This window comes from Staurois parvus, unplaced genomic scaffold, assembly GCF_062004578.1.
Source record: "Staurois parvus isolate SC_StPar_1 unplaced genomic scaffold, SC_StPar_1.0 ptg001052l, whole genome shotgun sequence".
NCBI lineage: Eukaryota > Metazoa > Chordata > Amphibia > Anura > Ranidae > Staurois > Staurois parvus.
Genome location: NW_028318848.1, coordinates 820,884 through 847,984, shown reverse-complemented (window position 1 = coordinate 847,984; position 27,101 = coordinate 820,884). Strand labels below are relative to the sequence as shown.

Genomic DNA, 27,101 nt, shown 5'->3' with positions numbered 1-27,101 from the left:
GGATGGGGTCCCTGGTGGCACAAATGACTTCACTGGGTTTGTTCAGTAAGGCACCACATAGAGAAAGGATGCCATGCAGTAATCTCTATCCACCAATCACATTCCAGTATAGTCAGTCTGTGCTGAGAAGGGTTCTATAGTGGGGCAGTGGAAGGGCCGATGTGTGAAATCTCTGCGAGTCTTCATGTGAACTTGTCTGCCATGGTATTAGGGAAGGTGAGGTTTTTTTGAGAAAAAAAACAATATTTTTGACTTTTTGCTATTAAACATGTCCAGTAAAAAAATTTTAAAAATCTAATTTTGTCATAAATTTAGGCCAAAATGTATTCGGCTCCATGTCTTTGCAAAAAACAAATTCCAATACGTGTAAATTAATTGGTTTCCGTGAAAGGCATAGAGTCTACAAATAGCGGTATATATACTGGAATTTTTTTTATACTAGTAATGGTGGCAATCAGTGACTTATGGCGGGACTGCGGCAGGCATTCTGACACTGGGGGGGGAACTAACTGCCACTGACATCCCCAGTGACACTAATACAGTGATCAGTGCTAATAAAAAGCACTGACACTGTACTAATGACACTGGGCAGGAAGGGGTTAACATGAGGGGTGATCAAAGGGTTAACTGTGCGCTGTTTTACAGTGTGTTGTGTGTGCGCTTTACTATGTCAGCACATTGCTTTGTATAGCTCTGCAATGCAGAGTCATACAAAGCAATGTGCAGGAGCTGACGGGAGAGATCTGTATTGTTTACATACAGGTCTCTCCCCCACTGGTGATACTCGGCGATCGCCGCGCGCCAGCCGGGACCCAGTGATCAACAGCTGAGGCTGTCAATGGTGGCACGGGAAGGGCGCACACGCCCCTTCTACCCGATTCAAATCACACCGTACAGAATTCACATGTGATTTGCACAGGAATGCGATGCGGTTCCAATGCGAATCACATGCGATGTGCTGCACAGCATCAGTGTGAACCCAGCCTTAGGCTCTGACAAAACCTGGAAGCTGATTGGTTGCGATGTGCAGCTGCACCCACTTCCGTGCTCTCCAGTTTTAGTACATCTCCCCCATTGCATCAAAACAAGTTACACATTCCCTCGGATGCGTCAATAGAGCTGCAAGGATTGTAGTCTACTATGAAGGGGCTGATTGATGACAAGTTCGGTGATATACAGTAAGCAGGATCTAAATTTATGTACGTAATAATAATTCATGTGTCAAATAAATCTTCCCAATGTAGATCAATGCATCGGAAGGAATTAAAAATGATTTCAGTTGAACAAATAACACAAAGCAATGGCATTTTGTATGTGTTGAATTTTAGTGAATTCATACTAAGATATATTTTTTTTTTAATGGAAAAAAGTGTCACTGTCACCTTTTTCCTAAACTTCTTAGTGTTTATATTTCCTGCTTGGCAGCTGATGATGGCCTGCTTTTTATTTATTTATTGGTCCATAGTCTACAGCAGAGAATTTCCCTTCTGTGTGTGAAGGTAATTAGTAACCGAACTGTATGACTGCCCTGAGTAAAGCTGATTCCTGCTTCTCCAGTTAGACGGGTTCCATGGTGCTGAAATATAAAACACATTTCCCTATTTCTGCTTTAAAGACGTTTTTTTGAGCCATACGACAGGACTGAGAAAGAGAAGAACATTTGTTCTTGGACATTATTCTACTATTTATCTTGGAAAAGAAGAACTCAATGCATTTAAATTTAGGAATATTAACTGGGACTGCTTATTTTACATTTTTAATAACTTCCAAAATCGGGCTGTTTTACACTTCATGAGTTATATTGCTGGCTAAGCACAGAAATTACAGCTCTTCTTGTATTGCTGGGCCTGCCTTGGTTGGATTTTTATATCTACATCAGACCCTCCTGGAATTAGGGGATTTCAAAGCACTGAGGACGCTGTGTAAGGTTCACACAGGAACTTCCCTGCAGAAGGATGAAGATGATTCTACTCCTAATTTTAGAAGTGACAGCTGTATGTTCTGGTGAGTGCCTCAAATGTTTTAACAACTCAATAAAATGTAAAAAGAACAATATAAGGACAGATCACGTAGCTGAAGAAGTTATAGAACCTCATTGTTAGTTATTTTATGTCATTGTAATTTTAGCCTTTAATATGGAGTTGGTTGCTGTTTGAGACTTAAAAGCCTCTTTCACACGGGCCGGATCTGTTTTTTTTCTCAGCAGGGGATCCGTCCGTTGATCCCCTGCTGAGCTGATAGGAGTGGCCGGACGACGGGTCCTTGTCTATCCTCCTTATGCAAAGCGGACACAGACACAGCCCGCTCTGCTCTATGGGCAGTCAGATGTAAACAGACCGGCTGTCTGTTTACATCCAACTACCATCTGATCCGATCGGTCCACATAGAGGGGAACAGATCTCCTTCCTGTTTTTGCTGCATTGGATTGGACCCAGAGGACACGGGTCCATTTACATCCGACTCCCCATAGAGGAGAATGGAGAATCCGATCAGGTCCTGTTAAAAGACAGAAATCTGGACCCAATCAAACCTCTCATGTGAAAGAGGCCTAACAGTCTCCTCCCTTCTGGGAAGGATTTCCACAAGATTTTGGAGTTTGTCTGTGGGAATGTGTGCCCATTCAGCCAAAAGAACATTTGTAAGATCAGGTACTGATGTTGGATAAGAATACCAGACTTTCAACTGATATTCCAGTTCATTCCATTGGTGTTCAGTAAGGATGAGGCCAGGGATCCATGTAGACCACTTGAGTTCCTCCATACCAAACCTCCGTAATCAAACCTTGTCTTTATGGAGCTGGTTTTGCATTATTATTATTATTACATCGAGTTTATATAGCGCCAAAGGGTTTGCTCAGCGCTGTACAATAGAGGGGGGAACAATACATGGCACAGTACAACAATAACAAACAACGCATGAGGGGTAACAGGGCCCTACTCTTTCGAGCTTACAATCTAGGAGGGAGGGGGTAGTGGTACAGGAGGAAGTGGCTGTGGGGAATGGAGTGGTGGGAGGAATGAGGGAGAACAGCCGTTAGGTGAGGGTGGGGTAGGCTTCCCTGAAGAGATGGGTTTTGAGGGAGCGCCTGAATGTGAGGAGGGAAGGTGACAGTCTGATGGACTGGGGCAGTGAGTTCCAGAGGATGGGAGAGGACCTGGAGAAGTCTTGCAGTCGTACGTGGGAGGAGGAGACCAGGGAGCAGGAAAGAAGGAGGTCCTGTGAGGAGTGAAGGGTATGGGTAGGGCGGTACTTGGGGATCAGGTTGGTGAGGTAGTCAGGGGCAGTGTTGTGAATGGCTTTGTAGGTCAGGGTTAGAAGTTTAAATTTGATGCGTTGGGCAATCGGGAGCCAGTGGAGGGATGGGCAGAGGGGGGTAGCAGAGGTGGAGCGGTTGGTGAGGTGGATGAGTCTAGCCGCTGAGTTCAGGAATACATTCATGCTGGAATAGAAAGCGATATATGGAGAAACCCCCCAATAGAAAGGGACTTTAACGACACCAGTAAATTAAAAGTTAATATACATCTTTATTAAATACCATCATAAAACCTTCAAATATAAAAATAGTCATGCTGGAATAGAAACGGACCTCCACCAAACTGTTGTCACAAGATAGGGAGTGCCCAATTGTATCTAGGATGGTTTTTTTTGTTGTTGTTGTGGGGCTAAATGTCTTACATTCAACATAATTATTGGTCACCGCCCAGCAACACGGAATTTGTGTATATTCCCTCTAGGGCCTAAGGTGACTCAACAGCTTTTGTATGTAATATTCTGCACTTGAGTCACAGAAAATCTATTATGGTTACCAAATTATACAGGTGTAAATCATTATTATTCTTTAAATCTGGTATATAATATATATTGTCCTGTATAATAATAAATCCTGTATAATAATACTGCAAACGTTATAAAATCACCTTATGAAGGAAAGAACTCCAAACAAGTGGACAATTGTCTATAGTGTCTTTGCATGCTGCAGCACTACCAAGCAGCCTTCACTCAACTCCTTAGTTTGGAGGGGTATCCAGATATAGTAAAACTGGACATATAGTCAGGTCCATAAATATTGGGACATCGACACAATTCTAACATTTTTGGCTCTATACACCACCACAATGGATTTGAAATGAAATGAACAAGATGTGCTTTAACTGCAGACTGTCAGCTTTAATTTGAGGGTATTTACATCCAAATCAGGTGAACGGTGTAGGAATTACAACAGTTTGCATATGTGCCTCCCACTTGTTAAGGGACCAAAAGTAATGGGACAGAATAATAATCATAAATCAAACTTTCACTTTTTAATACTTGGTTGCAAATCCTTTGCAGTCAATTACAGCCTGAAGTCTGGAACGCATAGACATCACCAGACGCTGGGTTTCATCCCTGGTGATGCTCTGCCAGGCCTCTACTGCAACTGTCTTCAGTTCCTGCTTGTTCTTGGGGCATTTTCCCTTCAGTTTTGTCTTCAGCAAGTGAAATGCATGCTCAGTCGGATTCAGGTCAGGTGATTGACTTGGCCATTGCATAACATTCCACTTCTTTCCCTTAACAAACTCTTTGGTTGCTTTTGCAGTATGCTTTGGGTCATTGTCCATCTGCACTGTGAAGGGGCGTCCAATGAGTTCTGAAGCATTTGGCTGAATATGAGCAGATAATATTCCCGAAACACTTCAGAATTCATCCTGCTGCTTTTGTCAGCAGTCACATCATCAATAAATACAAGAGAACCAGTCCCATTGGCAGCCATACATGCCCACGCCATGACACTACCACCACCATGCTTCACTGATGAGGTGGTATGCTTAGGATCATGAGCAGTTCCTTTCCTTCTCCATACTCTTCTCTTCCCATCACTCTGGTACAAGTTGATTTCGGTCTCATCTGTCCATAGGATGTTCCAGAACTGTGAAGGCTTTTTTAGATGTCGTTTGGCAAACTGTAATCTGGCCTTCCTGTTTTTGAGGCTCACCAATGGTTTACATCTTGTGGTGAACCCTCTGTATTGACTCTGGTGAAGTCTTCTCTTGATTGTTGACTTTGGTAGGTATACACCTACCTCCTGGAGAGTGTTCTTGATCTGGCCAACTGTTGTGAAGGGTGTTTTCTTCACCAGGGAAAGAATTCTTCAGTCATCCACCACAGCTGTTTTCCGTGGTCTTCCGGGTCTTTTGGTGTTGCTGAGCTCACCGGTGCGTTCCTTCTTTTTAAGAATGTTCCAAACAGTTGTTTTGGCCACGCCTAATGTTTTTGCTATCTCTCTGATGGGTTTGTTTTGTTTTTTCAGCCTAATGATGGCTTGCTTCACTGATAGTGACAGCTCTTTGGATCTCATCTTGAGAGTTGACAGCAACAGATTCCAAATGCAAATAGCACACTTGAAATGAACTCTGGACCTTTTATCTGCTCATTGTAATTGGGATAATGAGGGAATAACACACACCTGGTCATGGAACAGCTGAGAAGCCAATTGTCCCATTGCTTTTGGTCCCTTAACAAGTGGGAGGCACATATGCAAACTATTGTAATTCCTACAATGTTCACCTGATTTGGATGTAAATACCCTCAAATTAAAGCTGACAGTCTGCAGTTAAAGCACATCTTGTTTGTTTCATTTCAAATCCATTGTGGTGGTGTATAGAGCCAAAAATTTTAGAATTGTGTCGATGTCCCAATATTTATGGACCTGACTGTAGATTGATAGTGTTTTGTTCAGCTAGTGGGCTGAGTGAAAAACAACTGGCAGTTTCCTCCATTCACACAAATGAGATGGAGGAAACCCCCGTGCCTGAGCATTGTATTCTGACAGAAGGACCACTGAGGCAGCCACTGATCAATGAAAAGATTTCAAGCAGGTCCCTTTGACAGAGGTTGATCGAATGTTTGAATTCTGCTTAGGATGCCTACAAACCGATCGACATGGGTCCAGTTCAGCAGGGACCAGACCAATCTCAATCAGTGTATGTCTAGCTTGAGGTCCTGTTCACATCTGTAAATTGCCGTTCATTCTACAAATGCAGCAAAATGTGCAGTGAAGAAAACGCATCCCACTCTGCTCCAACAACAGATTTGGAGCTTCTTTGGGGAACTTGTCACACGTAGGGCAGCCCATTCAAGTAGAAGAGCTGCACTGTGTGCAACAAGCAGAAACCCCCCAAAACGCACAAAAGAAAAGTGTGGGAACTCAGCCGTTGTGTGATGGTCAGATGTCCACAAATAGATCAAAAAGGCGCAGCGCTAAAAGCAAATAGTGCCGAAATAATATATTCAAGAAGATAAATAAGAGCATAAACCTATTTAATAAATTATATCAGATAAACAAGACAACAATAATAAAAGTGCATATATGGGTGACTGGTTAGTGTCAGAAAAAAGTGCCAAAGTCTATGTATTAAATGTATGATATAGTGATCCTTCGTGTGTCTTCCGGTGATCAAATATTCAAATTATAAACTCACCAGATGCATAATTCCAATATGCATATAGAAGACTTATTCACATCTCAAGGTCTCAAATGGAATCCTCTTATGGACTTGTCTAACATCTCTGGGCTTCCCTCTGGGCACCTCTGTCCATCTGGGGTTCCCTTTGGATCATCCGATAAGCTAAATCACCTCTCAACTACCTTCCCTGGTGGCTCTGCTAAGCTCTCAGTAAATACTGTCAGTGTCTGCCCCCCCCTACACTCTGTAACTGAAAAGGATGCTCCCTTGGCACAGTAACAAAGGATGGCGCTGGTTTGATTCCTATATCCTGAAGGCTGGCCTGCTCTTCATTGAGTGTAAAAGACACCTCTGTTTTTCCTTGGTTCTTGACAATCCTAAGCTTTCCCACAGCAGTGGGCGAAGGCCTCAGGAAGGGGTGAAGTGGGAAAGCTTAGGATTGTCAAGAACCAAGGAAAAACAGAGGTGTTTTTTACCACACCACAATGGTCTGCTAATTAAGCAGAGGGGGTAATTGTTCACAGGTGCTCCAGGTACTATATAACTTTCTGTAGAACTCATTCTGAGCATGCTCATCCTCCTTTTGCTCGGTCACATTAGAGATCTGGAGGAGCAAGCTGCAACACTGGGCAGAACCGACAACCTTGAAAGGGGTCTTCTGCTTACTGAGCAGATAGTTATAGGATTGATGTGGAGGGCGGAGGGACTAATCAGGATTATCAGGTAGGAAGATGGGTTACTGTAACAAGAGGCAGTGGTAGGGGCTCACAGAAAAGGAAGGCTGGCCCTGGGTTTCAGCACCCAAACAAATTTGCCAAGTTGGGTGAAGATGTGGGGGTGGCAAGTCCAGGGGTGGCAGCCCTGGATGTCACTGCTATCCCTGACAGCCGGGAGGGCAGACCATCTGGGAGGGGTGGTGAGGGTAGTGCAGGAAGGCCTAGACAGCCGGTGGTAGTAGGGGATTTTATAAGCAGAAGGACTGATAGAATAATTTGTTGCCAGGATCACCTCAACTGAATGGTTTGCTGTCTCCCTGATGTCAGGTTTCGGCATGTGGTGGACCGGGTTGATAAATTACTGGGAGGGGCTGGGCATGACCCAGCTGTCTTGATCCATGTTGGAACTAATGACAGAATACATGGAAGGTGGAGGCTCCTTAAGAATCAATTTAAAGAACTAGGCTGCATGTTGAAGGGAAGGTGATATTCTCTGAAATATTACCTGTGCCATGCGCAACTCAGGAAAGACAGGGGGAAATTAGAGAACTCAATGCATGGCTGAAGGCCTGGTGTAAGAGGGAAGGATTTGGGGTTATAGAGCACTGAGCTGACCTTTCATTGGGGTGCAACCTATATACTAGAGATGGTTTGCACCTAGGGGTCTGCTGTGCTGGGGGAGAGGTTTATGGGGAGGCTGGAGGAGTATTTAAACTAGGATCGAGGGGGGAGGGAGAAATAGATTATAATGGGGTAGACAGATCAGACAGGGGTCAATACTTATTGGTGGGTGGAATGGGGAAAGATGGGCAGAGGGCTATGGAAGGTGATAAGAAGGTTCCCATGTTACAAACAACCATTGGAATTAGTACCATTTGTACTAAAATAAAAAAAAGGAAAATTTGCATGCAAAATGTGACAGTAAATTAAAGTGTTTGTTCACCAATGCCAGAAGTCTGCCAAGCAACATAGGTGAATTGAAAGCTTTGGTGCATGAAGAGAACTATGATTTAATTGGTATTACTGAATCTTGGCTTCATTCTTCACATGACTGGGCCATTAATATTCCTGGCTATGTTCTCTTTGTGAGAGACAGAGTAAATAGGAAAGGTGGTGGTGTCTGTCTCTATGTGAAAAGTGATCTCAGAGCGAGTGTGAAAGAGGACCTAGTTGATGGAGAGTGTGATGAGGCTGAAGCATTATGGATGGAACTGCACACGGGGGTGCGTACTACAAAGGTAATCACTGGAGTTTGTTATAGGCCTCCCAGTGTTAATGAGGAGGTGGAAACTCAGCTCCTTGCACAGATAGAAAGGGCTGCAAGGGCTGGGACAGTGATGATAATGGGGGATTTAACTACCCGGAAATTGACTGGAGTAATGGTACTACAAAGGTAATCACTGGAGTTTGTTATAGGCCTCCCAGTGTTAATGAGGTGGAGATTCAGCTCCTTGCACAGATAGAAAGGGCTGCAAGGGCTGGGACAGTGATGATAATGGGGGATTTAACTACCTGGAAATTGACTGGAGTAATGGTACTGCAGGAACAGTTAAAGGGCAAAAATGTATAAACCTACTACAGGACAATTTTATGGTACAGTTCTTAGAGGCCTCAACTAGGAATGATGCTCTGCTGGACCTGGTGATCTCAAACAATGCAGAGCTTATTACTAATATAAAGATGTTCATATAAAAGAACATCTGAGTAGCAGTGACCATAAAATTATTTCATTCATTGTTAGCTGTAAACAACAAGCACATATGGGAAGATAAAAACTCAACATTAAGAGAGCACATTTTTCAAGGCTGAGAGCTGCTCTCCAAGACTTAGACTGGGAGGAAATATCGGCATCAATGAACACTGAACAGAAATGGGAATTCTTCAAAACTACCGTATGCAAACACACTGCAAAATATATTCCCATAAACAATAAGTTCAAAAGACTAAAAATAAAACCCATGTTGCTCACGACCAAAGATTAAAAAAAGCTATAAATAACCAGTTTAGGACTGCCCTATAGCAGATTTACTGCTACAGGGCAGCCATTATGTGCAAAATCACATATATAAACCTGATTTTGCACTTCCTGGTGGGGGGGGGGGCACGCGCTCACCCCCGACATGCTGCTTCTGCTGTGATTAGTCACAGCAGAAACTGATCAACAGGTGCCAGCCAATGGATGAGCGCCGGCACCCATTGATCTACGAGGAGAGTGACAGAACACAGCTTTGCCTATGTAAACATTCTGCCAGAAACACAAAATAGAAGATATTTTTTCTCCCTCTAAATGCTGAGCTCAAAAAATGCCTCAAGACTACCTAATGTGCATGGACACATAGGATAACATGAGTTGCTTCTACAGGCAAAACACTAAACTCCACTGGGAGCTTTATTAAGCCAGTGTGCATAGAGCCTAAATAGCATTAACTTCTCTCCATATTTGTGAACAAAGAAATTGTAGTTTTTAATATTGTCATATTTTATAGCCTTCTATCTCACATCATAAAATGTCTTCTCTTTATCCCTCAGAAAGTCACTCACTCAAGTATTATATCACTGGAGTCTCTGCTCCGGGATCCGGACTGCCTGTTTACTCTGTGGTTGGATACTTGGATGACCTAGAGATAGAGAATTATAACAGTGACACCCGTCAGTATCTTTCCAAAGTTGACTGGATGAAGAATCTGGAACCTGAATATTGGGACAGAGGCACAACTCTGAATCAAAAACAGGAGCCTATCTTCAAGCAAAATGTGCAGATAGCAATGAGCAGATTCAATCAGACCGAAGGTCAGCTATGGCTTTATTTTCACTTTTGAAGGCCAACGATGTAGTAATTCAAAACCCAATATGGTATAATGCGGGTCTCCTTTGTCTTGTTTTTTTATTTACTTCCTATGAGCAAGAGCAAATTCTTCTAGAAGCTGAAGCAAGGGAGCTAGGCAAGCAGTGGTAGACTGGAACAGTCTATAGCACAAGTGTCACACTGGTGGCCCTCCAGCTGTTGCTAAACTACAAGTCCCATGAGGCATTGACAAGATTGACAGTTACAAGAATGACTCCCAAAGGCAGAGGCATGATGGGACTTGTAGTTTTGTAACTGGAGGGCTGCCAGTTTGACATCCCTGGTCTATAGCTTCACAGCTGGGGACCATGAAGTTAGCTTGTAGCACAAATAAAAGCTCTACTCACAAGTCCTGAGGCAGGATGAGTCCATAGGTTCAGTTCCTTGTAGTCCAGCAACCAGTCCAGAGAAGCCCCCGGGGCAAACAGCCCTCTGAAGCTCCATTCCATCACAGGGGAAGAAGGCCATCTCTCTAGGGTTCCAGACAATTTACCAGCATCCCAGCCACCATCTGGGCACACCTCCCCAGGGATTGGCTAGGCTCCACTCAACATTTAGGCTGGTCAGTTGAATTTTACCTCCCCTAAACTCTAGAACAGTGGTTCTCAACCTTCCTAAGGCCGTGACCCTTTGATACAGTTCCTCATGTTGTGGTGACCCCCAGCCATAAAATTGTTTACCCATTAAGTATAATTCATGAAGTGTCGTTTTACCTCCAACACTGCTGCTTTCAGCACAGTAGCTGCTTTTAACAGAGTAGCTGCTTTCAACACAGCAGCTGCTTTCTACACAGTAGCTGCTCTTTACACATCAGAAATATGTGTTTTCCGATGGTCTTAGTCGACCTCTGTGAAAGGGTCGTTCGACCCCCAAAGGGATCGCGACCCACAGGTTGAGAACCACTGCTCTAGAATATTCTTCTAGAGGCAGAGGGAAGCAATCAAACTCCTAGTCTGTGCAGCCCTGAACAAACCAGACTAAACCATCACTGCTCCTCTGATTACAGAAAGAGCCAAAAACTAAATGTACCTAGCAGTCTAACTAGAAGGGTGCTACATCTACAATTTGCTTTCTTTGGAATGCAGGCACATATTTAGTAGAAAAGCCTGTCCCCTGTCAGCAATGTGGGACCATTGGTCTCTGTGTGGAAGCAGTGGTCTCTCAGCAGAGGTCCAACATGGTTGAATAAGAGCTACAGCTCTCCAATCAGCAAATCTCATGCCTCCTGCTGATTGAAGGGGACTCATCTGACTTAGCAGGACGTGTGTCAGACCTCTTCAAAGACACCACTGCTTCCACACCAAGGGCAAGGGTTCCACTCTATGGCATCTGGGAAGGCGACAGGCTTTTCTACCGAGGCTGTGGCTGCTTTCTAATGAAATCCAGGTAAGACTTTGAACACCTTTTTGTTTTGAGGCACTTGACATGTATTTAGCTGACTTAAACCATAGGTTTAGTTCTGCTTTAACCACTTCTGCATTGCTCTATAGCAGAAATACTGTTACAGGGCAGCGCAAAATCCCATATATATACGTGATTTCGCAGTTCCAGGTAGGGGGCGCGTGCGCGCCCTACCCGTGCCGCCATTTGTAGCCTTGGCTGTCAGTCACCAGGTCCCGGCCGGTGATTCCTCGCCGCTCCCCTGTGATCGCCAAGTGTTACCAACGGGGGAGAGACCTGTGTATAAACAACACAGATCTCTCCCCTGTCAGCTTGTGTACACTGTTTTGTATGGTTCTGCATAGCAGAGCCATACAAAGCAGTGTGCTTATAGTGGAAAGCATGCACACAGCCAGGGGCGGACTGACCATTTGGAAACTCAGGCACCCCCCGAGGGCCCGGGGTCAGTAGGGAACCCCATGAGATGCCCCTGGTACCTTTTTCATAGGCTTTTTTGAGTTTGGGCAAGGACACAGGGGCCCCATGATCCCCTATTGCCCGGGGGCCCCATGAGTTGTCAGTCCGCCCCTGCACACAGCCCACAGTAAAACAGCACACAGTTAACCCTTTGATCTCCCCACATGTTAACCCCTTTCTGCTCAGTGCCATTAGTACAGTGTCAGTGCTTTTTATTAGCACTGATCACTGTATTGGTGTCACTGGGGACAGTGACACCAAGTCAGTTTCCCCCAGTGTCAAAATGCCCGCCTCAATCCCACTAAAAGTTGCTGATTGCCACCATTACTAGTAAAAAGGAAAAGAAAAATTCTGGTGTATATATACCGCCATTTGTAAACGCTATAACTTTCACCAATTAATTTACACATATTGGGATTTTTTTTTAGCAAAGACATGGAGCAGAATACATTTTGGCCCATTTTTTTGTTTATAGCGCAAAAAATAAAAAACAGACAGGCGATCTGTTTACCACTGTAAAAAAAAAGTTCTATACATGGGGAAAAAAGGAAGTAAATTTAATTTGCATGCAGCGTTGCATGACCGCACAATTGTCGGTTAAAGTAACGCAGTGCCGTATCGCCAAAATGGCCTGGTCAGGAAGGGGGGGAAATCCTCTGGTTAATATTTTTTTATTCATATTATAAGAAGCTCACACTGCTGTTTTTGACTCCCCTTTTCTGGTGTGAAGAATGTGGCTGGGGTATTGGGAGTCCACGAAGAAGAAGAAGACCTGGGGAGATGTAGCACCCGGATGACCAGAAAGACAGAAGTAAAATGGGTGATTTAGTGGTCTTCCTTCCGGCCTTAACTGAAGTATCAGATCAGGGTGGAATGACTTTAGGCACACCTTGTAACCGAGACCTATTATTCAGCCTGCTAAACCTATCATAACCTCTTACACAGAAAACATACAAGACCAGGGGCGGACTGACAACTCCTGGGGCCCCCGGGCAATAGGGGATCATGGAGCCCCTGTGTCCTTGCCCAAACTCAAAAAAGTCTTTGAAAAAGGTACTAAGGGCATCTCATGGGGCCCCCTACTGACCCCGGGCCCTTGGGCAGTGCCCGAGTTTCCAAATGGTCAGTCCATCCCTGTACAAGACGTAACATGTTCCATTCTGTACACAGGGATCCACATCCTCCAGTCAATGCACGGCTGCATGCTGAGTGATGACGGCACTGTCTTGGGGTATGAACAGATCGGATATGATGGCAGAGATTTCATGTATCTGGACACACAGAGAGGGATCTGGATCCCGGCCAGGTATGCAGCTGAGATCACTACACAGAGATGGAACAGTCCGGAGGAGAGTCAAGGAAACAAGAACAAGAAATACCTGGAGAATGAATGTATTGAGACTCTGAAGACGTTCCTCAAACTTGGGAGACTTTATATGAAAAGCTCAGGTGACTGCATTACATACATAATAGATGTCATATCAAAGTATTGCCACTTGCAGAATATCTATAGTGAATGATCTTTTAGTTCTGGATAGAGCAGGCTGCTAAATGATTATTGCTGTATGCAGCCCCACTGGGAAGCTTTACTATTTCTTTGTCCTTTTCACTAGGACACTAAGGCTGGCCATACACTATACAATTTTCTGTCCAATTTCCTTTAGATTTACTTTCAACTATGTAGTGCAAGGGCCTGCCTGATTGGATACAATTGAAAGTGTCATTTAGGATTAACCTCATATATTTTTTGGTAAATCTAAAGCAAAATTCTCCAGAACATTGTATATTGTATGGCCAGCCTTAGGGGTGTACTCACTTTTGTTGCCAGCAGTTTAGACATTAATGGCTGTGTGTTGAGTTATTTTGAGGGGACAGCAAATTTACATGTTATACAAGCTGTACACTGACTACGTCACATTGTAGCAAAGTGTCATTTCTTCAGTGTTGTCACATGAAAAGATAGAATAAAATATTTACAAAAATGTGAGGGGTGGACTCACTTCGGGTAGATACTGTATTGTGTACTCACACTCTATCTGACACTATTTAGCCAATGTTTTAATGTTTTTCTCTCCTATTCTTCCAGTCCCACCAATGGTAAAGGTCTCAGGACGTAAGTTGGGTGATGTCACCAAGCTTCACTGTCAGGTGTATGGATTCTATCCCCAAGCTGTGACTGTAAAATGGATAAAGAATGGAATCGATACAATGATTGGAAATCAGACCAATCCTATCCTTCCCAACCCTGATGGCACCTATCAGACCACAGTTAGCACTGATGTGCAGATCAGGGAGCCGGACACTTACTCCTGTCATGTGGATCACAGCAGCCTGCAGGAGACAGTCATTATTCTCTGGGGTGAGTTTAATCCAGACCTAAACTACTGCAAAATCATGTTGTTGTTTGGTTTGTTTTTTGTTTTTTTTTTGCAACCAAGTAACATCTTTCAGTGTTTGAATGTGAAGATCTGTGAATGGAACCCGGAAGACAAAGGTGATCACTAAAGATTTCCAGCTTCCACAAGGATCCCACAGGTATGGCATATATGTCCATTGATCCAAAGTGGAGGAATGTAACTATGCTATACTATCCATACCTGGAGTTCAGCTTTAAAGCCCAATTAAAGTCTCATGTAAAATGCACCTAATAGATTTAAGGTGCACAGTAAAGGAAAGTGATGCTGTAAAGAAGAACACTCACTTTCTAGGCTTTCTATTTGAGATTTTAAAGAGGAAAACCATTGCACTTGAGTGCAGTGTATGCATACCTTCCCTTGTTCCCTCTATCCCTGTTCCCAATCAACATTTAAGAAATTAAAATGTAAATACACCGCTTTTGGGACCCAGTGACATCATCACTTTCTGCAAAAGATAATATGCGAGCACTATCCGGAGATCTCAAAGCGGCTAGAACACCAAAAGGTAACCAAGAAAGAACCTTCCAATAAAGTACATAAACATATATATATAAAACCATATATAAGGTGCAGCGCTATAATAGTAAATGGCATATATAACATATAAAATATATATATACACTAAAGTGCAAATATCAAATCACACTGCGGTGATGTTAAGTGAGATGAAAAAAGTCCCAAAATAAGTCAAACGTGGGGATCCAATAGATCCTAGTAGGTGCGTGGGATAAGATTCTGTGTAGCACAGGGTGAATCTGAGGTAAAAAGTGCGCACTCACCAGAAGTGCATAAAAAAAACGCATGTAAGGTTTATCCTGTGATATCAGATAGCGATCATCAGTTGCCAAGATAGGGATAGAATCCTACACCTTCCAATCGCACCTTGGGTATATACTTCAAATTTCATATGCGTGTCTCAGGCGTGTCACCATCCGGGGTCCCCTTTTAAGGTAGATTCTGCAAGTGGCCCAGGACCCTTTGATAATGTGCACCGCACGAAACGCGTCAGGGGGGCTGCAGTATCTGGACGTCTTACCACCGCAGGTGGTCATCCTAACTATTATCTGGTCAGTGTTTCATTTACATTTATTTGCATTTTATCTTCACTATTCATGTTGCACCTTTAAATAAACTCAGTTTATACGGTATCACACTATGTGGTGTCCCTTATTGGGCTCTCTTCTATGAGAGTCCCCACTTGCAGAATCTACCTTAAAAGGGGACCCCGGATGGTGACACGCCTGAGACACGCATATGAAATTTGAAGTATATACCCAAGGTGCGATTGGAAGGTGTAGGATTCTATCCCTATCTTGGCAACTGATGATCGCTATCTGATATCACAGGATAAACCTTACATGCGTTTTTTTGACGCACTTCTGGTGAGTGTGATTCACCATGTGCTACACAGAATCTTATCCCACGCACCTACTAGGATCTATTGGATCCCCACGTTTGACTTATTTTGGGACTTTTTTCATCTCACTTAACCTCACCGCAGTGTGATTTGATATTTGCACTTTAGTGTATATATATATTTTATATGTTATATATGCCATTTACTATTATAGCGCTGCACCTTATATATGGTTTTATATATATATGTTTATGTATCATCACTTTCTAGCTGTTTTTATGGGACTGTAGGCAGTATTCTTTATTCTATACAATAAAGACCACAACTCTTAATGTTTTGGTGCTAACTCGGCCGCGGCCGGTTTATTATTGGTTTAAATATCATTCTTTATAACACTTTATTTTTTACGTATTAGCTTACTAATAATTGTAAAACATTTTTACTTCAATTAATCTTAAACCCCCATATTAGTCACTACGACTCAAGCTGTACTTATTAACACAACACTTATCAGCCATACTCATTAACAATACAACTTTTTTCAATTTACATATTTATGTATTTTAACATCATCAAATATGATACTTACCAATAACAATTGGCCGCGATGAAAAGGGGCGGGTGGGAGGTCGCACCACAAAGATGCCTCCCAGGTTTCTGAATCTTCCGTTAACGGACCCCCCTTTTTTAGCCCTCTCCTCTCTCCAATTCTTCCTATTGGTCACTTTTTCCTTCCAGGAATGTCCAGGTGTAGTGGGGGGCCAGGGGCTGAGTGACAACTCATGGGGCCCCCGGGCAATAGGGGATCATGGGGCCCCTGTGTCCTTGCCCAAACTCAAAAAAGCCTATGAAAAAGGTACCAGGGGCATCTCATGGGGCCCCCTACTGACCCCGGGCCCTCGGGCAGTGCCCGAGTTTCCAAATGGACAGTCCGCCCCTGTGGGGGGCTAAAAACTTCCAATTCTAAAATCTTCCCCATTATATAATATACCCTGGGGGGGCTTAAAACTTCACAGGTGTAGTGGGGGAGCTTAAAACTCCCTTTTTCTTGAAGCTTCTCCGTTATACTATTATATCATGGGGGAACTTGACACTTTAACGTTTTTCTCCTCCTCCTCACACCAGTGGGGGGGGGCTAAAAACCCTTCTGACCTTCTAGAATGTTCCCCCTCTGTATTTTTACAGTGGGGGACTTGAAACCTTATTTCCCTGCCACAGTCCCATAACAAAGGGGGGGGGGCTATTTATTCCCCCTTTTTTTTCCTATGGGACTGCAGGCAGTATTCTTTAGTCTATACAATAGAGACCACAACTCTTATTGTTTTGGTATTTACTTGGCCGCGGCCATTTTATTATTGGTGTAAATATCCTTCTTTATAATAACACTTTATTTTATACATATTAGCTTACTAATAATTGTAAAACATTTTTACTTAAATCAATCTTACTCAAAAACCCCAGTTTAGGCTGGCCATACACTACAATTTTCTGTCCAATTTTCACCCAATTTCCTTTAGATTTACCTTCAACTGTGTAGTTCAAGGGCCTGCCTAATTGGATAAAACTGAATCAAGCTATACTTATTAACACAACACTTATCAACCATACCAATAGACAATCGGGGGGGGGGTGGGGAGGGATGGGTAAACAAAAACCCCACCTGTCACACAACCACCAGCACTGCAGCCAATTCAATACAAGTATAGAGGTCCTCATTCAATATATCTAAAGCTATATCATATAAATGTACGGCGTCATCTCCATACATATTAATTAAACCATCTTCTAATTCCAAATGACGATATGAGAACCCATTAACCAGCCCCATAACTTCGTGAATTGACCTATTGATTTTTTTATTACAAATTTTTTCAAACGGTTGTAGAGACGAAGTCTCGAGCCAGCGCAAACGTGGAATTATTTCTGAGAAAACAAATACCATGTTTGGATAAAAGGAGTGTAACAGCTGAATATCATCCTTCATTTGAAAGATCGAGTCCAATGTTTTAACTTGTCCTATGTCATTTCCCCCAAGGTGAATTATTAAAATGTCCGGTGTTGGCCAGAAATGACCTAGCCTGCCTAATTCAAAACACAAATCTGACCAAATCATACCTCACCGTCCACTCCAAAATACCTGAAAGTGGTCATTGTTCATGCCTAGAGTTTCAGAATATACTCTGTTGGCAGCTTGTGCATGCGCCCAATAGATGAAGGAATGTTCCAATATCCAGACTACCTGAACGACACCTAAAATTATTTAATGGTAAAAATCAGGCCTGATATAGGATTTAAAACAATTCGATTTCCATCTTCCAACTTTTTAATAACCGTCTCATCTAAACCCAAGCTAGAAGCCTCTGTGGCAGCTCCTATATGGAATGAATGAGAGGATATTTTAATGTGAGACAATTCTAATATATAAAGACATTTCTTAAACACCGTATTAAACTGGTATTTTGTGAGAGGAGAACCATCAGCATGTATAAAAAATACAGTACCTGAGGAAAGACGGATTTGCAAATAATCCTTCATCAGAGCTACAGGACAAATTGGTGAACCATTTAACTCGTTAAGCCTTAACCAAGAACCTTTGCCAAGCCGATCCGTTTTTGATTTACCAATAAAAATACGTAAAAATGTATTGTGAAAAACCATATCTGGAAACTGAAGCCCAGAATGACAGTTCTTATTTGCCGCAATTAATTCAGAAATTTTTAATGCTGAGAAAAAGGCTAAAGAAAAGACCGCTTTAAACAAGATGGATTCAAAATGGGAAAAACACACAGAAGATGTAGCGTAACCCAAGCTCTCCAACAACTGAGGAGTAATAGCCCATCTGGAATCCACAGTAAAATGTTGTTTCTTCTAACCTTTTAAAGCCTGTCGTACTGAAAAGAAAATTAAAAAGGGTGTTAAATTCTGCAGTTTTAGAAAAAAGAATATGCCCGCAATCGTTTTATAAACATGAGTCCATAAGTATCCTTTTTGTAGTAAATTGTTAAGAAAAAACAATAATAATGGTTCAGAGAACGCATCTCTACTTTCATGAACCGAATCTAGAAAACTTAGCCAACCGAACCAGGCCGACCCATATCCAGCCATTGTTGAAGGAACCAATGAATGTTTAATATAGTTATTAATGCCAGCTAAATGAGATCCCACAAATGAGGATAAGCTATTCCGACTGCATCTGCTTCTGGAAATAATTTGAAGAATTCTGTCATCTGAAAGTGAGACAAAGAATCCGCCATAACATTACTCTTACCCGCAACATGTTTGTCGTTTAACCAAATATTCAAACTAAGACACTTGAAAATTAAATAGCGCATTAAGACGATAACTGGTGGGGATTTAGAAGAGAGACAATTTATAGCATACATAACGCCCTTATTATCAGAACTCAGAAAAATATGCCTGTTCTTAAAAAAAGGACCCCAATAACTTGATCGCAACAACAACAGGGAAAAGTTCAAGAAGGACTATATTCTTTAGCCCGTCAATCTCCATGTAAAATGCCAGAATTCAGCACACCAATGCGTAAATGGCTGCAAAACCAAGAGACCCAGCAGCATCCGTGAAAAGCTGCATGTCAGCATCAAAAACAAAATCTTGTTGCCAGACTGTCCTTCCATTAAAGTGGTCTAAAAATTGATACCATGCCAACATGTCTTCTCGCATGTCATGGGACACCCTAACATGGAAGGACGAGATTTCAAGCTGGACATAGCCACTGTCAGTGATCGGGTGTTCTGCCGCGATACACCGGGCAGCGCATGCGCAGAACACCTATACGCTCTAGCCAGCGGGCAGCGGGACTTGGGCGATCGCGGCAGCCCCTTATGCGCACTCGCGATCGCAGACACGCGCCTGGCGCCAATGACAGCGCAGGGCGTGCTATTTAAACGGGACAGAAGGTATGTGCATTGCTGTTTGGTCTTATTGTCCTGTTCCTGTGATCTGATTTGTGAAGCTTCCTGTTGCCGACCTCTGCTTGATCCTGACCCTGCTGATTGTCTCCTGCTTGACCCGACCATTCTTCTGCCTGCTCCTCCGGTACCTTCCTGCCCTTAGTTGTTGAACCTGGCTCGTGACCCTGACCATTCTCTGTCTGCTCCTCTAGTACCTCGCTGCCCGCACGTTGCTGACCCGGCCTGCCTGACTACACCTTACATTACTCTGACTGTCCATCTGTCCCGCACGGATCATTCCATGCTGCTAGGCCTGCCAGCCTCTTCACATTAGGCTCTATATCCCACACGCCTCTGTCGGTGCTCTCTACCACTGCCGGACATACTCAGGGGTCGCGACCAGGTCTCAGTCTGCTCCAAGTCCATCCCCACCATCAGGGGTCCTGGTGAATAAGCAGATTGGGACTTAGACCCAGCGCCCTGAGGAACCCCGCGCTGTGGGTTGCTAGAAATACTGCTAGGAGGTGTCTGACAGCCAGATTAAGTCTGTGAGAGAAAATTCTCCTGACAGGCAAAACCCTTGTGGCAAAAGCCAAGAGGCCCAGAACAGATTGCATTTCTTTCAAGGTAACTTTCTTTTTATGAATCAAGATAATTAGTAAATATTTCATTTTCCATATTTTTTCAGCTGGGAGCCTGAATTCCATATGCAAAGTATCAATAGTGATACCGAGAAAATCCAAACAACACGATGGAAAAAAAAATTTTTTCATGCTCAAGAGGAATTCTAAAATGGTCACAAACATAGAGAAAATCAGTTAATAATTTACTGCAGCCTTCAGTCCCAGCCGGGCCCAAAAAAAGGAAATCATCAAGTTAATGGATCAATGAATCAGAACCCAACACCTGAGATATGACCCATTCCAAGAAAGTAGAAAGCCTCAAAATAAAAACAGGAGATAGAACAACCCATCGGGAGGCATTTATCAAAATAAAAGAATTCTTCAAAGAAAATAATTAAAGAATTAAAACAACTAGGGTGTACCAGCAACAATCTAAATGCAGATTTGATGTCCGCTTTAGCTAAAAGTGCCCCTGGACCTAATTGCCTAAGTTTCTTTAAAGTTTTCTGGAAAGAAGCATAACACACTGAAACAATCTCCGAACAAATCTGATCATTTAAGGAATACCCTTTTGGAAAAGACAGATGGTGAATTAACCTATATTCATTCGGTTCCTTTTTTGGGCTAATACTTAGTGGAGATATTCTAAAATCGTGAAAAGGTGGAGAAAACTGGCCAGCCAACCTATCTTTGTGCAATTCTTTAAACAATTTTTTGCGTACAATATTATGCAAACTGTCCACAGATTTTATATTTGGCACTAAAGTACAACCTACCCCAGTGAGTGCGTCCAGTTTCACCGGGGACATTGCCTTTACAAAAGACTTCCCTTCCCAATTGGTGTGGATTATTGGCTAGTTTTTTTTAAACATTTGGCAATGGGATGTGCTCTGTAACAAAAGGCACACTCATGTCGATATTTGAATGAAGCTGTCCTTTTGAATATTGCATCATTGTAGGAAAAACAAATTCCTTTTCTGTAAGGGGTATTGGTTGCGGGGGGTTTGTAGGCTGTGGTTTCGCAAAGGTTGATCGTTGGGGTAGAAAAAGATTAAGCCATAAACTCACATCTTTAGTACCACACTGCAAGGAAGGGTGAACCGACAATTTCTGTCAAAAAGATTTGTCATACACAAACCAATCCATGCTTCCAGAATAATATCAATGTGGTGAAAAAAAACAGAACTCCTATCCGATTACTTTTCGCACATCACACTAGAAAAAAATGCAAAATGCCTGAAGCCAATTGTTAAAAGAATGAGCCACCAGCCTCCTGCGGTACTCTTCTGATCTGTCCTCTTTTTTCTCTTCTGATTTATTTATTATTTATTTCAGGTACTTATATAGCACCATCAATTTACGCAGCGCTTTTACATATTGATTGTACATTCACATCAGTCCCTAACCCTCAAGGGGTGTACAATCTAAGGTCCCTAACTCACATTTTTTAAGATATACCTTAGAACATGGAAGAAGGGAAAGGGTATCAACAAAATCACCCTGCCATATTTTGTCTTTAACTCCACTAGTTAGATGAAAACCAAGCAATGAAATAAATCATGGCAAAGATTCTTTTAAACAAGATTCAGGTACATTAGGTTTGGGAAAAACTGATACAGTTGCAGTGTGATCAATAGTACAACCGTCATTAGCAAAAGATCCACTAGATGGCGACCAAACACCTGCAGCAGTATCAGCAATATTCCTATTAGCATTATCTACATGATTAACATTTGACTGTTTAGTTGAACCCTGAAGTAGCCAACCAATGTAGCAGTAATAAAATTAAAAGTGCAGCGCTAGAAAATAAAATGTGACACAATAAAAATGATCAAAAAAAGTCCCAATTATGGTGACCTAGGGTAACAATGCACACTGACCAGAAGTGCACATAAATAGTGCAGTGTAGTAAGGATGGAGTTCATAAAGTAGTCATCAGCATGCAGAGGGTAGATGTATACCCTTGATCAACGAAGGTCCACACGATGATACAGAGCTAGGCAGAAGAAATCCACTAGATGGCAGAAAATGATCACGGCTCCACCAAAGAAAACACTGCTCCTCCACTGTACACCAACGATATCTAAGAAAAAAGATGCTCCCCACAAGGGATCAACAAAAAAATGCCCATAGTGAAGTAGAGTTTAAAAAGTATTTATTCAATAAGAAAGGCAGGATGTATCCAGTAAAATGGCAAAAGCTAGTGCACAAAAAAACAGACAGGACTAACCGTCCTGTAAGATGTAGTGGCCGCCGGAGCTCCACGATGCTCCGACGGCGTGACGTCAAGGCGTGCGTAGGCTCCTCCTTACGCGTTACGTGCCGAGCACATATTCAGAGAAAGAACCGAATGTAGCAGTAATGTCCATTAGGACCAGGGGCGGACTGACCATTTGGGAACTTGGGCAGTGCCTGAGGGCCCAGGGTCAGTAGGGGGCCCCATGAGACGCCCCTGGTACCTTTTTCATAGTCTTTTTTGGGTGTTGTTTGAATGTGGGCAAGGACACAGGACCCCATGATCCCCTATTGCCCAAGGGCCCCATGAGTTGTCAGTCCACCCCTGATTAGGACCGTTACATTTTGTAGCTCACCTGTATCAGATGTTCCCATGGTGTCACCTGTGTCTCAGAAACGAGCACAGGGATGTGCCGCGTGTCCGTTACCGATTGGGGACGACCAGGTCCCAGATCATCACATTCATATGTCGCCTCCATTTCTGCCATCGCCGCCGCTACGTCCGCTGCCGCTGACTCTATATTGAAGTCTTCCTGTGCCCTGCAGAATGGAGGCACAATTGTATTGGCATCTTTAGATTTTTTAATATGGCACGGGCCAGTTATCTGACCATCACATCGGCCAGCCGTGGCCACGCCTCTCGCTGCAGTGCGCCTGTGCAGAGAACAGATTCCAGCAGGGTGGAGAAGGGGAGTACATATCCATGCCAAAGCACCGCTTCTTCCCGGAACGCACTCTGCCTGCACTGCTCTCTCCTCTCATCTTTTGGCGACGACCCAGAAGCGATGCCGCACTATCCGATGCCTCTTCTTGCGGCCAAGACATGGATGCAAATGTGATTACAGTGAAGCCAACACACACCGCTTCCTAGTAAAACACTCCCAGCACACAGTTAACCCTTTGATTGACCCACATGTTAACCCCTTCCTGCCCAGTGCCATTAGTACAGTGTCAGTGTTTTTTTTAAGCACTGATCACTGTATTGGTGTCACTGGGGTTGTCAGCGACACCAAGTCAGTTCCTCCCAGTGTCAGAATGCCCACCGCAGTCCCGCTATAAGTCGCTGATCACCGCCATTACAAGTAAAAGTTAAAAAAATCCCAGTATATATACCGCCATTTGTAAATGCTATAACTTTCAAGTAAACCAATTAATTTACATGTATTGGGATTTTCTTTTTAGCAAAGACATGGAGCAGAATACATTTTGCCCTAAATTTATGGCGAAATTAGATTTAAAAATTTTGTTACCGGACATGTTTAATAGCAAAAATCAAAAATATTGTTTTTTTTTTTCCTCAAAATTGTCGGTCTTAATTTTTTTTTTAAAATAAAAAAACGCACAGGCGATCAAATACCACTGAAAGAAAGCTCTATTTGTGGGGGGAAAAAAGACGTAAATTTCATTTGGGTGCAGCGTTGCATGACCGCGCAATTGTCCATTAAAGTAATGCAACGCCAAAAATAGTCTGGTCAAGAAGGGGGGAAATCCTCTGGAGGGCAGCTGGATAAAAGTAAAAGAACGTTTATCAAAGCGGGTGTCAATAATATGGCACTGTTTTATGTTGAACGCATCAATATCTGGTTGGATGGATGTAGTGGCAATTGTCAATGAATTCTCAAGGTGCTCATCAGATATTTTGGTTCTACTTTTGCCCTTCGTGTGCTTCATCCTTGAAGAGAGTTGCTCACAAATATCGGTGCTGCTGAACACTGATGACATGAATGAGGCGTGATTGTGAGGACTGGGAGAATTTTAGGGGGATTGACACTGTCAAATGTTTCTTCGGCCACATGTGTTTACGAAGTGTAAATGCATTTTTACAAAGAATTCTTTAAAAAAAAAATCAACATTTGTAAGTAAGTTTATGATTTTGTATTGGACCGCATTCATAGCCATCTTGGACCGCATGGGGCCCTTGGGCTGTAGGTTGGACAAGCCTGTTCTAAGCATTTCTTGGTCCTCTGAGTAAACCAGACTTTTACTGAAGCGGATTCAGTGGAATATTTGGAATGACAATTCCTCCTGTCTATATGGAGCTCCTCTGTTTAATACACAGGCGCATTCCTTTATAGCAGGGGTGTCAAACTCCATTTTTTTTATCGCCGGCCGCATCAGCATTATGGTTGCCCTCAAAGGGCCGGTTGTTTCTATGAGACTATATAAATGTGTCTCTTCTTTACCATAATAAATACTTTCCTCTTCATTCCATTATTATTGGTTATAGTAATGACTTCAGACTTGAGCTGTGAAGGAGGCGGGTGCAGACCAGCATGGAGCCCACTCCCACTCCCGGTCCTGTAGCAGATGATGCCAGTCTGAAAAGGAGGGTCGCACACCGCTGGTGTCATCTACAAGGAAGTTTATTGGAGATTGCAGAGACAGAAAATGGTTCTGCTATGGTGTTCTGTCTGAGTTGTCTCTAATAAAGCTTCTTGTGGATGACACCCATGGTGTGCGTCCTTTTCAACAGGCATAGAGTTGTAGTATTCTCATAATAATTATAAGCAGATGTCAAGAACACCCCCCCCCCTCCATCAAAAGTCCCCACCCTCCCTTACCTGTTTCTGCAGCTGGGAAGAAGCTGGGGGTGAAGCTGAGAAGCAGAAAATGCAGGGTCTGGAGGAGGACCAGAGGAGGACTGGAGTCAGCTGCCAGAGTTTGCTAAATGCTGAGACCAGGGGAGGCAGGGATGAGGGGGTTCTGTGGTTGCACAGAGAGGTTCAGGTTCTGTAGAAGGAGTTTTGTACCCCTCTCTGCCTCCGACTACTGAGACAAGGTGAGGGTGGAAATGATGGGGATGCCACAGCTACAGGAGAGGTACGAGGGCCACATGAAATGCCCTGGAGGGCCGGATTCAGCCCGCGGGCCTTGTGTTCGACACCTGTGCTCTATAGGAAGACTGGCCCTTAAAAACACAAATGCAAGTACTTAGGTGCATTGTGATACCCCTGTTGATGGAGACATTTCTAATAAAGTGATTTTCCCCATTCTGAAAATGTCATTCTATTCCTCCTGCCTCCGTCCAGAGGCTTAAGGATGTTTCACTCTTTTTGTTTGGAAAAATGCAAAACCCCTTCGGGTACTCTTCAATCATATGTCCTGTTATTTTGCATTTTCCGTAGGGTACAAAGTACATAAGGATCACGGCTCTCATGGTGACAGCTATCCTAATATTGGCCTCATTGTCGGGCTTGTTGTTGCTGCGGTATTTATTGGTGTTCTTGGACTCATCCTATGGAAGAAATTCTCAGGTATGTGAAATAGTATCAGGTATATGTAGCATGTAGAACCAGAGATTGGCTGCTACCCGGGTACTGTCACAGGGTAGTCTACTTGCTATACACAGCATAATATATATATATATATTACAGACTCACACAGCATGAGTCACACCACCATAAATGTACCTCCACTAACACTAGTAGCACACTGGAGGGTACTACACAATATAGGACAGGGATTTATAGCTCTCATATATTGCAATACATGTTTAAGTTGGCCAACTGCATCAGAGCAATCCCTCTATGGCCAATCCCTAACGTGTTCTGCAAAATTCAAATGCTACAGTGGACACAATACCAACATGGGGCAGACAGACACCAACCGGAGAGCTACTAGATCAGGTCTGGCCACTCACCTTATTGCAATCACCTTTTCAGCTTTTGGTTTTAGTTCTGGAACTATGACTGGTAGAGAGCTCCAGGTAGACTCATATTTCATAAGTTACCTTTTATAGAGAGCATTGTATTTGTATCTGTGTAGAATGGAACTAGCTATAGTATCTCTAATAAAGTATACATTTCTCCCGTCTTTACAGGACACAGAACAAATGGAGAATGTGCGGTGCAAACACTCATCCTTCCCGTTTCAGGAACATAGAAGGCAAACAGTATTTTTCAGTTTAGGACTGCCATTTTGGTCTATATAACCAGGAGGTCTTGGTTTGCTATCTCATATCCATCTGTAAGTCCTACAAGAAGTCTGCTGGGCCCTGATTCCAATGCAGCTGGATGAACTGATGTTGTATTAAAGACCTGAACTCAAAAGTAAAGATTTGCTATGTTATAGGGAACATCTATACATTTCAATTGTGCCGAAGCAGTTCCCTGCCAGTCTTGGAACTCCAGACCCTACGGTCTTATAGCTGTATATCTGCAGTGTGAGATCTGCTGCCTCTGCTGGTCTCAAGAGATTTGAAGTGATGCCACTACAGTGGTGCTCACTGTTCTCCTTGCTGGAGGCTCTGCCATGTGGAAGCAAAGCCCTGCCCCTACCAAGATGGCTTCTTCAACACAGAGATTCAGTGCAGTACAAGGCAATGTTGTAAGGATTGGTTGCCAGAGACCATGTGATCTAGGTGATAGCCCTGACTGGAGATACTTTACCACTAGGACAGTGTTTCTCAGCCTTTTTTGAGTCAAGGCACCCTGTAAAAAGTATGCACAATCTTGAGGCACTTCATTATAAAATTTAAAAAACAAAATCAAAAGTATTACATAATGCAGCGACAGCCACACATGTAGGGCACCCAACATTGGAGGTGACTTAATCTTCCAAAGTAACTACTCCTTGCAATGTTTTTTCCCTTGTGACCCCACTGCTGATGGAGAGGAGCTGGGCTTGATCCACTCAATGTCATGTATACAATTTTGGGGCAATTTTTAGGAGTTTTGCCAAGGCACCCCTGAAGAAAC

At 43.1% G+C, this 27,101-nt stretch overlaps 1 protein-coding gene across 1 annotated transcript; it reads left to right on the top strand.

Moving 5' to 3' along the window:
- Positions 1 to 125: 125 nt before the first annotated feature.
- Positions 126 to 26,479, top strand: LOC149440798 (class I histocompatibility antigen, F10 alpha chain-like). The gene is made up of 6 exons (XM_089658136.1): positions 126 to 2,004; positions 9,689 to 9,949; positions 13,032 to 13,310; positions 13,948 to 14,220; positions 25,530 to 25,658; positions 26,225 to 26,479. Exons 1-6 carry the CDS (start codon positions 1,956 to 1,958, stop codon positions 26,284 to 26,286), a joined length of 1,053 nt encoding a protein of 350 aa, XP_089514262.1. The 5' UTR covers positions 126 to 1,955; the 3' UTR covers positions 26,287 to 26,479.
- The last annotated feature ends 622 nt before the right edge of the window (positions 26,480 to 27,101 follow it).